Here is a 14,446-nt window from a genome sequence, read left to right on the forward strand (position 1 = left end):
ACTCATTAAAATCAATATAAATACACAACAGAAATATGTGCATCATTCTCTTCTTACCTTCTGTTCCTAGATAGCAGTATACACCGCACTGCAGAATGGAATCAGAATACATATTCCCCTGTACAGAAAAAGCTATTTTAGTGGATTGCACTCCCAGGGAAAACAAAACAAGGTAAAGAATGTGCTTTATCTAAAATTATTTACAATCATGTGGCACTTCTAGTGCCCCTTCTGCAGTATTAGAGAATGCAGAAAAGGTGGTTAAAACTCACTTATATATACACACACACACACTTATGATCAGATGACATAATACCTGAGGAGAATAATGTACATTAGAAAAAAGGCAAAAGGTGAGATTTCCAAATCATTAGCAGCACTTCAAATGCAGAACATGGTGCGCCGTAAAGGACATCTAACTTCCGACAGCTGGAATCAGTGGCACTAATCCTCTGCAGTGCCAGAGTGGCATAGTTGAGACAGAGAAACATCAAAAATTGGAGGTGTAGACCATTCAGCCCTTTGAGGCTGTTCCACCATTCAATATGACCATAGCTGATCACAACTCAATACTCTGTTCCTGCTTTTGTCCCCGTTGGTAGCAAGTCAGAAGGTTGAGATTCAAGCCTTAATCCAGGACCTGAGCACCAAAGTCTAGATGGGCACTCCAGGACTACTATGATGCGCATTTCATTAACACAAATTCACTGTAATGTGATTGTCAAGTTGGGGACACTGTTTCTTAAACACATACTTTTAAAGTGTGTGTTGACTGCAACATCATTAAAGTGCAATTTTTCTACAAAATGGGGATGCATAAGAATGGAGGGAGAGTTTCACTAGGGTCTTTGAATGATACATTAAACCAAGGTCCACATCAGGGCACAGTGGTAGATGTGATCTATATGGACTTCAGTAAGATGTTTGACAAGGTTCCCCATGGGAGACTGATTAGCAAGGTTAGATCTCATGGAATACAGGGAGAACTAGCCATTTGGATACAGAACTGGCTCAAAGGTAGAAGACAGAGGGTTGTGGTGGAGGGTTGTTTTTCAGACTGGAGGCCTGTGACCAGTGGAATGCCACAAGGATCGGTGCTGGGTCCTCTACTTTTTGTCATTTATATAAATGATTTGGATGCGAGCATAAGGAGGTACAGTTAGTAAGTTTGCAGATGACACCAAAACTGGAGGTATAGTGGACAGCAAAGAGGGTTACCTCAGATTACAACAGGATCTGGACCAGATGGGCCAATGGGCTGAAAAGTGGCAGATGGAGTTTAATTCAGATAAATGTGAGGTGCTGCATTTTGGGAAAGCAAATCTTAGCAGGACTTATACACTTAATGGTAAGGTCCTGGGGAGTGTTGCTGAACAAAGAGACCTTGGAGTGCAGGTTCATAGCTCCTTGAAAGTGGAATCACAGGTAAATAGGATAGTGAAGGCGGCGTTTGGTATGCTTTCTTTTATTCGGCAGAGTATTGAGTACAGGAGTTGGGAGGTCATGTTGTGGCTGTACAGGACATTGGTTAGGCCACTGTTGGAGTATTGCGTGCAATTCTGGTCTCCTTCCTATCGGAAACTTGAAAAAGATTCAGAAAAGATTTACAAGGATGTTGCCAGTGTTGGAGGATTTGAGCTATAGGGACAGGCTGAACAGGCTGGGGCTGTTTTCCCTGTAGCATCGGAGGCTGAGGGGTGACCTTATAGAGATTTACAAAATTATGAGGGGCATGGTTAGGGTAAATAGACAAAAGCGTTTTCCCTGGGGTGGGGGGAGTCCCGAACTAGAGGGCATAGGTTTAGGGCGAGAGGGGAAAGATAGAAGAGACCTAAGGGGCAACTTTTTCACAGAGGATGGTACGGGTATGGAATGAGCTGCCAGAAGGAGTGGTGGAGGCTGGTACAACTGCAACATTTAAGAGGCTTTTGGATGGGTGTATGAATAGGAATGGTTTGGAGGGATATGGGCCGGGGTGCTGGCAGGTGGGACTAGATTGGGTTGGGATATCTGGTCGGCATGGATGGGTTGGACTGAAAGGTCTGGTTCCATGCTGTACATCTCTATTACTCTATCAACACCATATTGCACTATTTAGAAGAACAGCAGGCAAATTATCCCTGGTGTGTTGAGCAATGCATCTCTCAACTCATTAAAATAGACTATTTATAATAATCACAGGGCTAATGTACCTTAGTTTAAAGGAAGGCTGCAAGGAGAAACCGTGGAACTATAGACCCAGTAGTCTGACTTCAGTAGTGGGTAAATTGCTGGAGGTGATTTTAAAAGATAGGATTTATGGGCATGTAAAGAGAGAAAAATTGATTAGGGATAGTCAGCATGGTTTTGTGCAAGGAAAATCATATCTCAAAACTTGATTTAGTTTTTTTTTGAGGAAATTAGCGGAAAGATTGAGGATGTCAGAGCAGTAGACATTGTTTACATGAATTTTAGTAAAGCCATCAAGGAGGTTCCGCATGGTAGACTAATTAGCAAAGCTAGGTCACATGGGATTCAGGGTGAGCTTGCCAATTGCTTACACAATTAGCTGACCAGCAGGAGACAAAGTGAGGTGGTGGAGCATTAATTTTACAACTGAGAGCCTGTGACCAGTGGTGTTCCACAGGTTCTGGATCCTCTTTTGTTTGTTACTTTTATAAATGATTCAGATGAGAATATAGAAGGCATGGTTAGTGAGTTTGAGGACGACACCAAAATTAGAGGCATAGTACACAGTGAAGGCTTTCTAAAATTACAAAGGGGTTTTGATCAAATGGCAGATGGAGTTCAATCTGGATAAATGCCAGGTAATGCATTTTGGTACAATAAACAGGGTAGGACTCATACAATTAATGGTAAGGCCTTGGGTAGTGCTGTACAGGAGAGGGACCTAGGGGTTCAGGTACATAATCCTTTAAAGTTTACATTGCACGTAGGTTCATTAAAAGGGTGTTTAGTACACTTGCTTTCAGTCCTTTCAGTATGGGACATGGGAGGTCATGTTGAGATTACACTGGATACTGGTGAAGCCTGTTCTGGAATACTGTGTCCAGTTCTGGTCACCCAGTTATAGGAAGGATATTATTAGCTGGACAGAATTCAGAAGAGATTTACCAAGAAGTTGTTGGGTATGAGAGGTTTGGATAAGCTGGGACCTCTCTGATTGAAGTGTAGGAGGTTGAGAAATGACCTTATAGAACTTTATAAAATCGTAAGGGTTTAGACAGGGTTAATAGCAGTTGTCGTTTCCATAGAATGGGCGTTTTCAAGACTGGGAGCACATTTTTAATGTGGGAGGAGAGAGATTTAAAAAAAGACATGAGGGACAAATATTTTGCACAGAGGGTGGTTCATATTTGGAATGAACTTCCTAAGGAAGTGGTGGATGTGGGCACAATTATAACATTTAGAAGATGTTTGGATAAGTACATGAATGGGAAAAGTTTGGAGGGATATGGGCCAAGAGCAGGCAGGTGGGACTAGATTAGTTTGGGATTATGGACTGGATGGTCTGAAGGGTGTTTTTCCATGCTGTATGACTCTATAATTGTTTATATGAACTTGCAGTGCTCAAATTAGTGGCCAACTTCTTGAAATATAACAGCAACTACAGAGGTATAAAAATATTTTGGATATTTGCGATTGGGAAAGCCACTGTGTAAATGCAAGTGTGTGTCTTCTTTCTTATCCAAATCAGAGAACTGTGGATTTAAATTCACTTTTCAAATGTGACCCAGGCTTAAAACTTCAGGGTTGCACTGAGAAAAATGCTGCAATACCCAGGATGCCAAGCTTTCTTTCCAATCTGTTCTAGTGAATATAAGGAATCCATGGCACATTGGCTGAACTCCTACTCAACAATTACATGATCAATTCTTAGTCCTTACCTATACCAGGTGAACTATCATTTATATTGCTGCTGCTTGTAGGATTTTGCTACATGCAACATAGCTGAATTTGTTGAATAACAGTGAGCACACTTCAGAAAGCAATTCATTGACTGTGAAGTGCTTTGAGATATTGGAGAACGGAATGAGGCTAAGTGGTAGTTTCTTTTACAGGAGTAGTCAGGAGAAATGAGGTGCAATATTAACCAGTGATGTCTGAATGATACAAAGCAGATAAAGAAACTTAAAACTTTAAACACTCAAAAATAAATGACGTAGGCCAAATAATAAAATGGGAGGCCAATTCATGATCTGTGATAAAGAGAGTTAACAGGGTAAGGGGAGGGGTAATAATTGCAACACATTATTACAATACATCCCAACCAATCCAACCTTGAAGCATTCAGGTGAAGTCAGTTCCACTCTAGTAACTCTCCTTTTCAGAACTCAAGAGTGCTCACATCTCGAAATATGGGATCACTGAATTTAAATTAGTGTTTTCTTTTGTTTTCTTTCAATTAACCTTAAGTCAGCAGTTGTGATGCAGTTCATTGATTTTCAAATGCTCAGCTCAGCATGACTGTTTTCCAATGGTTCTCATTATTATGGCTTAAGCAATTAAAACTAAAATCAAGAAATGCACCATCTACCAATTTTACTCCTAAGAAACATGTTATGATTTAGTACTTTCATCTTTTAAAAATAATGCAGCAGCATTTATTTCAGTTATGCAAGTTCTGACAAAGTCAAATATTCAAACAGGCACTCAAAAAAGTTTTTTTTATATAGAGACTTGCAGCAAGTGTTGCAGATGTCTCTTGTACTACATATTTTATTTCCTCCATATCAAACACTATTTTCTAACATAAAATGATGACTTTTCTTTTAGATCAAGGATGTTGGTATGAGAACAGGGCATATTTTTCAACATAGACACTGAATGCCTATCTCCAGCTTCACTGGATACCTGAGCTCTTAACTGCAACACACAGATCCCTATCCGCTCATACCTCAGTTAGCTCCGATCTGCAAAGAAAACAATCACACTGTATGCTCAAGATCTTTTAATTTTCTAAAAGGAGCTTGCCTAGGACAACTGACAACACATTAATTTAGCAGTTTTGTGTTATTAATTCATTCCCAAGTGCTTTGTGTAATTAGTTTTTTTATATCCAAGCATACGACGAAAGTTTAAAAAATGCGTTCATTCATTTGAATGATGTGTTTTGAACAAAATGTTAAATGCAAAAATATTAAGTAGTGGTGCATTACTTTCCAGGAAATACTTCAAAATAAAAGCTTTGCAAATTTAGATTTAAAATGTTTTTATAGGTGATAAAATATGTAATGTAGCAGCAGACAAATTTCAATTCTGATTAAATGATTTATAGATGGAGGGATACTGAATATTTACCTGCATACGAAGCAAGCAGAGATGCAAAGGGAGCTTGAGCACTAACCCTGACCCAATTACAATTGTCAGGTGCGTGTTTAAGGTTCTAGGTGTTTTCCAAGCTTTAAACTGTAGTGACAAGATGTGCCAGCAACCTGGTATGAGCGTCACTGGACCAGTAAAATTAAGAATCTGAAAAGAAATTAAACAGTTGATGAGCTGACAGCAATCCAATCACCTTTCATACCACTAGCCTGACATCATGACCTTGAATATTATTTTGGTGACTTTATTTTCCAAAAAAACTAACTCCATCTGTCTGCTTCCTTTAAAAAATTTCTTTTAATACTTTCCTTAAAATGCCATAACCTAGAAACTGTTCTGAGCAGTCCTGATTTGAAGGTGTTGGTATTGGACTGGGGTGTACAAATTTAAAAATCAAACACCAGGTTATAGTCCAACAGGTATAATTGGAAGCACTAGCTTTACGGAGCACTGCTCCTTCATCAGGTGGTTGTGGAGTACACAATTGTAAGACACAATTTATAGCAAAAGTTAACCTGAGATTGTAACTTTTAAACAAAAGTTTTGTGATTTACATATGAAAGTGAAACCATCATGGGTCATTCTAACAAATGAGAGACTTAACAAACAATCAAGGTATTTTTCAATGTATAATTTCAGTTACATCACACTGTAAACTTTTGCTATAAATTCTGTGTCTTACAATTGTGTCCTCCACAACCCCCTGATGAAGGAGCGGCGCTCCATAAAGCTAGTACTTCCAATTAAACCTGTTGGACTATAACCTTGTGTTGTGTGATGATTTTTAACTTTGTTCTGAGCAGTATTCGGACTAATGTCACAATATGGCAGATAGGTGTGCACATTTCTGGTCAGGTGTATATCACCTGTCATTGAGCAAGGATTGTGTCTTTTAGCCAATCCTAAACAATTAAAACCTTTACCTATACAAAATAAAGCTGCAGTACTCATTTGAATCTCCTGCCCCCTCATTGTTTTAGGCAAACTGTTCTTGCTACAGGGAACAAGGCTTCAAAATCTCCTGATTAACCCAGTTCAGTAAGTTGAGTCAATTACTTCATGAAGGAGCTGATAGGATGAGTTCCCCTCATAATCAAGGGATAAAAGGGATCTTCCATCCTATCAGATTCCAGATATGAAGAACCATCTCCAGCATGATGACGCTGCCACCCCCACACCAAATCTTCCCTTCCGTTTCCATATCAGCATTCCACAGAACAGTTCCCTCCTGAACACCCAATTCACTTCTCAAGCTCTCCTCTACATTAGGGAGAGAAAATGTAAATTACAGTAATTAATTTAACAAACATCTCTGTTCAATCCACAAGTGTAAATGCAATTCCGCTCTCCCTCCTATAGGATGTTGTGAAGTTTGATTTGGAGGTGCCGTTGTTGGACTGGGGTGTACAATGTTAAAAATAAAACAGCCAGTTATAGTCCAACAGGTTTATTCAGAAGCACTCTGTGTCGATACGTGCAACCTTCTTGATGCTCCGGCACTTTGAGCCGGCAGTTAGTCCAAATAAATCTGTTGGACTATAACCGTGTTGTTGAGAGTTCTAACTGTGAAACTTGAAAGGGTTCAGAAAAGATTTACAAGGATGTTGCCAGGGTTGGAGGATTTGAGCTATAGGGAGAGGCTGAATATGGTGGGGCTGTTTTCCCTGGAGCTTTGGAGGCCAAGGGGTGACCTTATAAGGGTTTATAAATCATGACAGGCATGAATAGGATAAACAGACAAGATCTTTTCGCTGGGTTGGGAGTCCAGAACTAGAGGGCAAAAAATTAGGTGAGAGGGGGAAGATTTAAAAGGGATTTAAGGGGCAGCTTTTTCATGCAGAGGGTAGTGCATGTATGGAATTAATTGTCAGAGGAAGTGGTGGAGGATAATACAATTACAACATTTAAAAGACCTCTGGATGGGTATATGAATAGGAAGGGTTTGGAGGGATATGGGCCGGTTGCTGGCAAACTGGACTAGATTAATTTAGAGTATCTGGTCGGCATGAACAATTTGGTCTGAAGGGTCTGTTTTTGTGCTGTACATCTCTATGACTCTTTGCAACTTCAAGTTTCAGGTCACTGTTCTAATTCTCCACCTTGATCCTACATTGACATTTCCATCCTGGTTTGCTGGTACGGTGCAACACAAGCTGGAAAAACAGTACCTCATCTTTCTATCAGATGCTTACATGGAGTTTAACAATTTCAGATCATAAATTCTCATCCCATTTTGTTATTCTTGTGTATTTTCTTGTTTTCCTTTGATCTTAGACAGCAGGTTTTGGTGATGATTCTGTTCTTTCAGATGCCAGGACACAAGGGGAGAATGAAGCCAGGTAAGTGATGGAATGTTTAGGGTTAGTCAAAGCAGATGGAAGAGCAGGTATCAGGTCCAAGGGCAGAAGGAATTGGTGAGTGTAAAGATCAGATTAGACTAGATACCCTAGTGTGGAAACAGGCGCTTTGGCCCAACAAGTCCTCACCGACCCTCTGAAGAGTAACCCATCCAGATGCATTCCTCCACCCTATATTTCCCCCTGACTAATGCATCTAGCACTATGGGCAATTTACCGTGGCTAATTCACCTGAGCTGCACATCTTTGGACTGTGGAAGGAAACCAGAGCACCTGGAGGAAACCCACAGAGACAGTCGCCCAAGGCAGGAATCGAACCCGGGTCCCTGGTGCAGTGAGGCAGCAATGCTAACCACTGAGCCACCATACTGCAACTGGGGTGTCAGCTTAATAGTTACTCAAGAGTTTGACTAGGATTTTAATAATCTAACATTTCCTAAGTAGGTGATGAGCACTAGAGCGCTCACAATTCTCCAATTTAAATGATTATTTTCAGAGGGTTTTAGATACAGGGCAATAGAATCAATGCTCCAAGTAATTCCTTGAGAGTCCAAACTGTCCAGTTTCCACAGGGTCCCGATGCACAACTGCAAAAATGATCGTCTGGTTATCAACTCTGCTTCATTTTTCCATAGAAGCTGCCAGACCTGCTGAGTACTTCTAGCATTTTCTGTTTTACTGAAGATTCCCAATATTTTGCCTTTTCTTTAATAAAAAGGGAGCCTCGGATCTCACCATCCAGGTGTGAGGAATGTACGCAAGTAAAAACTTACACACTATTTTTGAATCCTTTCACTTGAATTCCAGCTAGATTCTACAGGTGGTAAATTGTAGATTCAATATACAGTAGTTTAAACAGCATATCTGCTCAGCACCAAAGCTTGGTGACCTTAGTCTGAAGAACAATACAACTATCTTCACATCAAATACATTTTGGTATCTTCAGTACGTCAAAGAAATCCAAAAATAAAAAGCAACTTTACTGTTAACAGATGTGAGACTTCTTCAGGTATAGAAACATTCCTTATCAAGATTTTGAACTTGAAGTAATTTGTAAACCAGACTGTCCAGAATTCATGTCCTGCCCTGACTTGAAATGAGCTTGAAGAGTCATGTTCCATATTGCTATATGAGAGAGAGAGAAAAAGGTAGGCAAATGTCAGGACAGAATTTTACAACTCAGCACATTAGACTGCTCTGAACATTGTGGATTTTTTTGGAAAATTATTCATTAATTCTCAAAAAGCAAAGTGGGAATATTTTCTGCTTCTGCCACTTTCTGGCAGGACCACATGTATTATCCATCTCTTAATTTAAAAATCTTTTTAGGCTACCATGTTCTTTGTACATATTGTGATGACATTTAATTTATGTTGTCTAGTCACTGATTTATCAACTAGTATATACAGTTTGTTTTCTAATTTTTATCTCAATACATTCATGACATTCAATATACATGAGGTAAAAACAATGACTGCAGATGCTGGAAACCAGATTCTGGATCAGTGGTGCTGGAAGAGCACAGCAATTCAGGCAGCATCCGAGGACAGGCAAAATCGACGTTTCGGGCAAAAGCCCTTCATTTTATTCCTGATGAAGGGCTTTTGCCCGAAACGTCGATTTTGCCTGTCCTCGGATGCTGCCTGAATTGCTGTGCTCTTCCAGCACCACTGATCCAGAATTCAATATACATGTCCAGTCCAAGTAATACAGCATGAAAACAGACACTTCAGTCCAACCAGTCTGCCCTAACCGTGTTCCCTAACTAAGTTAGTCCCACCTGCCTATGCTTGGCCCATATCCCTCCAAAACTTTGCTATCAATCAACTTATCCAAAATATCTTTTAAACATTGTAACTGTACCAGCACCCACCACTTGCTCTGGCAATTCATTTCACATACTAGCCACTCTGTTTAAAAAAAGTTGCCCCTCATGTCATTTTTAAATCTTTCTCCTCTAACCTTAAAAATATGCCCCCTTGCTTTGAACTCCCCCACCCGAGGGAAAAGACCCTGGTCATTCACCTCATCGATACCCCTCATGAGTTTATGTCAATAAGGTCAACCCTCAACCTGCTATGCTCCAGTGAAAAAAAGTCCCAATCTATCCAGCCTATTTTTATATCTCAAGCCCTCTATTTTGGGCAACATCCTGGTAAATCTTTTCTGAATGCTCTCCTTTTTAATAATATCCTTCAGATAACGAGACCAGAACTGCACACAGTACGCCAAAAAAGGCCTCAATGTCCTGTACAACCTCAACATGACATCCCAACTCCTGAAATAAATTTGGTGTAATTTGAGTTAAGGTGGAATTAGATAAATTTTTTTAAAAAGTCAATTGAGCCAAAGGCTATGGAGGACACAAATGTTGGGCTGAAATCTCAACCAGGTTAAATATGATTACAGAACAACCTCAATTATCCAAACGAGGCAGACGGAATGTATTCTATTTGGATAACTGGTGGTTCAGAAAACGAATAATGTTTTTACAGGACCTCGCGATCTTGTTCAGACAAATGATGTTCAAATAACAGAGTTTGTTCCTTATATTGAATGGCAGAACAGACTCATGAGTGAATGGCCTAGTCCAGTTCCTATGGGTGCAATCTCATTATTTTGTCAAAGTGTAAAGGCAGGCATGGGAGGTGGCAACTAACAAAATAAGATAACGCACTTGATTTCAGGCCATTCAGTTCAGTAAGAGGTGACAGATGAATACGGGCAAGTGAACAGTCCTTTACATAGGCATCCGAAGTCAACAGAAGCTGCTAATCAAATAGAAGGCAGCAATGTCTAGCTCCTTGGCAAGGCTAGGTAAAGCAACGATCATCTGCTCTGTGGATTCAACAACAAAGCAGCAACTGATTTTTATCAGTGTGCCGCAGAGCAGGTGTAGGAGAAAGGGGCTTTCAAGTCAAGGATAAAAGGGTGGTCCTCCTTGCCCATTGTCCATGCCTCCAACTGGCTTCAGCTTGGGGTAATTGCAGATTCCCCATGATCAAGCAGGCAGTCACCCAGGTTTCCGAGTCAAGAAACTGACGAACTTGCCTACCTGCAGAGGAGGAAAATGGTTAGGGAGGTGGGGAATGGAGATCCTTGAAAATGGCCAGTTGAGAATGCCCCCAGTGGACCTTTTCACCTAGAATTTTACTGGATTGGCAAGAATTCAGACAATGCTGCCAATTACTTTCCCTTCCCCGCACCTTCAGAGGAGAGCAACTCACCCTATACTCCTACTAGGAAGGTTACACAAATACAAGTAGCTTTTATCATTTGTGTTAATCGCTGGTTAGGTGCAGGCAACACTGCAGATGATATTGGGATATGGCCAAGGAAATTGGGATTTCCAAATCTGCACAGCATTTAAAAAATGCAGAGTAAAGAAACATAAATCATTGAATCAATCAATCAATACATAAACATTTGGATTCTTCTCAAAATACAGTAATTGTAAATTAATACTAACTAATGATTTTCAGACTTAAAGTGAAAAAGATCTCAGCAAAGTGACCCAAAGAGACCCTTTGTTCAATGGGTTTTTGAAGGGAAAGCATAGTTGGCAAATTCATCCTGCTCCTCAGACACCCCCCCCCTTTAAAAATTAGTTCCACCCACTTTAAAAATTAATATAAAAGGGTTAACAGATTGATCTGACATCTAAGGAATTATTCAGACAACAAGCCTGTGAATCCAAAGTATCACTCCACAAATATCATGTTTTACCAAATGAACAAAAATTTTAAAAAAGCTTTAGTTTTCAAAATCTAACCATTTAGTGCATTACAAAAATAAATATAGGAGATTTAAACACTCCAGACCACCTCATGGTGAACTCACCTTTCTATTAGCTGCAGTGCAGGAAATGTTTTTGTTATTAAACTGCCATTTATTACATGCGTCACTTCACCTGAACAGTTTCCCATATCATCAGGCATAGCAGCTGTTGGAAAATAAAATGAAAATATTCTTCTACACTATCCAAAGTTTACATTCTGCATTTATACAGAACTCTGTTAGAACTCAATAAAACATATCAACACATTACAAAACATGCCATGCCTCAAGTAGCACTTTAAAAAGTTTAGAAAACCTTCAAGTTGTGTGTAAGAGTTATGCTTTGTGATTGAGGACTCTGTAGCATTAAGCTAAAATTTGCCAGATTGAACTTCAGTCCCAATAAAGATTTGGAAGCACACAGATTTCCTTGACTAATAAATTACATTTAATCATCATTTCAATTACCACCTAAGCATTAAATTACCTACCTTTGCAAATAATAGAAGCAACCCTCGTCAAATTGGTCACAGATGTTTCCAGGAGTATTGGCTCAAACTCAACAGTAATTGTGCTTGCCCTTGGCAGAAAATGAACATCCTGTGAAGGATTAACAAAACAATGTCAATTTAAGAGTAGTACTTGGCAGGTATTGTCTGTAAAGAAAGTAAACCAATGAAAATGATTTACCAAAATTAAATAAATTCAGAAGGTAACTGACATAATTGTTATTAGGCACAGGTACAATACTGTATCAGTACAGAGTTAAAACTTTTAGCAAGTGATTTTATCATGATTGGGACAGACAGTAACAAATATCTTTGATTATAGTGAAGAGAAAAATGGCAGCAAAACAGAATTGGCCTTTTGTTTCTATAACGCTTGTACAAAACTCAAAATTAACTCCTTCTTTGCACACTATACAGATCATTAACATGAACCACAGATTGAAGTTCAGATAATACAAAATGATAAATATTTAAAAGTCATACCTTAATATACAAAATATTGTTCCCTGAATGCAAGAAGTACACCAAATTTATTTGTTCACCTGTAAAATAGGAATTTAGTAACTGCAAAGGCAGTTAAAAATACTGATATTTTCAGAAGCATCTGTGAAACAATTAAGTACTTTGTTTTTGCCATGCATTCACTGCTAGAAAAGTAATGAAAATTCAAAAAGCTGAAATGCACCTCAAGCAAGTAACGGTTAAAGCTTTCCCCAAATCTTGATAGTAGTAGTATAAAATTTTTTACATTAATATTCACTTAGAATCACCATTGTATATTTTCTCTGCCAAAAATCACATTACCGGAAGGAAATCTCCCACTTCTGCAGATAAAATATATAAAACATGCCACTGGGAAGGAGCAGATAAAACCGGTGAGATGTATAAACTTACCTGAGGTACCTTCTTTGTGAACTGGTAAATAAAGTACAAACATGTTTTCTAATAAATAGCTCTTTACTCTTTCAAATTCTTTGTAGCACTCTCCCATGTGGAGAGAGATGTCGACATATAGTATAAGCTTTTCATTCCTCAACAAGCAATGTTTCTGTAACAAATAATGAAGGATTAAATCAGTGAAAAGTAACCTGTGACTTCCAAATACCAAACCAGAAAGATCGATTATTTTTAAGGGTAAAAGAGACCAGTTCAGGAGTTAGTATCACATTCAAAACATACAGCTTTAATATTCGGTGGATTAGTATTATTTCAAAGCAACTTAGCCTTAAAATTGTAAACCCTCCTTGAAGAAACCGGTGATTTGGGGTTTAACAGAATTCACACAATTTACACAACAATTTCAGGCATGAGCATTGGGGTCAGAGTTTGGTGCAAACTGGGCAACCATCAAACATAGCAGAACAATATTAACATTCCAAAACTAATGTTTCTTAACTTGCATAAGTTCATGCAATGCAAGCTAAAGTGTATATATTCTCAGTTACCCCCTTTTTCCAGTTTGGTATTTGCCTAACTTGAATCCTTTCTGAAAGCCATATTCATGCCCATCGTTTCTGTGGTATGATTTTATGTGCCCCCACTCTACTCACTGCATCCAGCTGCCAGTGGTGAATGGCACTGGCTGTAAACTAGGCAAGTTACATTACTGTGGCAGGGGTGACGTACTAGGCTTTCGCCAGGAAGAAAATTGTAAACCATAATATACCCTGTGTTGCAAGAGAAAGGTAATCCACTTTGGTGGACAGTGGAAACTCAGAATTTCTCAATACATGCAATGGGTCAAAAGGACAAAAATTTCTCATTCATTATCACTTTCTGAACTTGAAGTTTAGAATGCATTTCAGTAAAGTAATGTCTCAGGACAAAAAGAAACATCCTAAAACTTTATGTTAGTTAATGTATTGTTGCTCTATTAAATTCTCCTCTTACTTTTTATTTTAAATGAATTACCACTTTCCCAAATAGTAACATGTTTCTCTGGCATTGTTTTAAGTATTTTTCTGCTCCAAACAATGTATCCACTGGGGCAATTCTTCTTGTCATGTTCATGACTGACTAGTATTTTAGTACACAGTTAATATTTGAAAACAATATTACAATAAATAAAATTAAATGCATTGCTACACAATGCCCTGCAGTCAGAAAATGAAGCATTGCCATTTTCCAAACTTGTCAGGACAAGTACATTCTTAATTGAAAATGTGCTATAGAATCTTTTATATCCTCCTGAATTCTATGCCTCCATTTGAAGCACATCAACTCCAGCATGACCACAGCGATGCACTGTAACATGGAGGCTATGGGAAAGAAAAGGGAGGAACATGATGGCAAAAGAGTAATATCACTAGATCAGTACTCCAGTGACACAGGCAAATTCCCTGGGGAGAAAGTTCAAAGTTATGAGAACATACGTTCAATGAATAAATTTGGAATGTAAAATTAGACTTCGTAACTCTAACCACAAAACTGTCAATTGTTACTAAGACCCATCTGTTTCACCAATGTCCTTCAGGAATA

General features: G+C 38.9%; 1 protein-coding gene across 2 annotated transcripts in view; it reads right to left on the minus strand.

Annotated features, from left to right (window-relative positions):
- tmem131l (transmembrane 131 like) overlaps window positions 1-14,446 on the minus strand; it is a 173,004-nt gene that overhangs the window by 67,898 nt on the left and 90,660 nt on the right. For both annotated transcript variants that reach the window (XM_087999180.1, XM_087999208.1), the window contains exons 9-15: window positions 12,863-13,016; window positions 12,452-12,510; window positions 11,951-12,059; window positions 11,523-11,625; window positions 8,666-8,807; window positions 5,302-5,472; window positions 58-118 (exon numbers count right to left, since the gene is read on the minus strand). In XM_087999180.1, the coding sequence (XP_087855306.1) occupies window positions 58-118; window positions 5,302-5,472; window positions 8,666-8,807; window positions 11,523-11,625; window positions 11,951-12,059; window positions 12,452-12,510; window positions 12,863-13,016 (799 nt within the window). The remainder of the gene's footprint in view (window positions 1-57; window positions 119-5,301; window positions 5,473-8,665; window positions 8,808-11,522; window positions 11,626-11,950; window positions 12,060-12,451; window positions 12,511-12,862; window positions 13,017-14,446) is intronic.

The sequence above is a fragment of the Chiloscyllium plagiosum genome, unplaced genomic scaffold (assembly GCF_037043375.1).
Source record: "Chiloscyllium plagiosum isolate Xiang-an unplaced genomic scaffold, Cpla_swu_hap1 HiC_scaffold_1, whole genome shotgun sequence".
Classification (NCBI taxonomy): Eukaryota; Metazoa; Chordata; class Chondrichthyes; order Orectolobiformes; family Hemiscylliidae; genus Chiloscyllium; species Chiloscyllium plagiosum.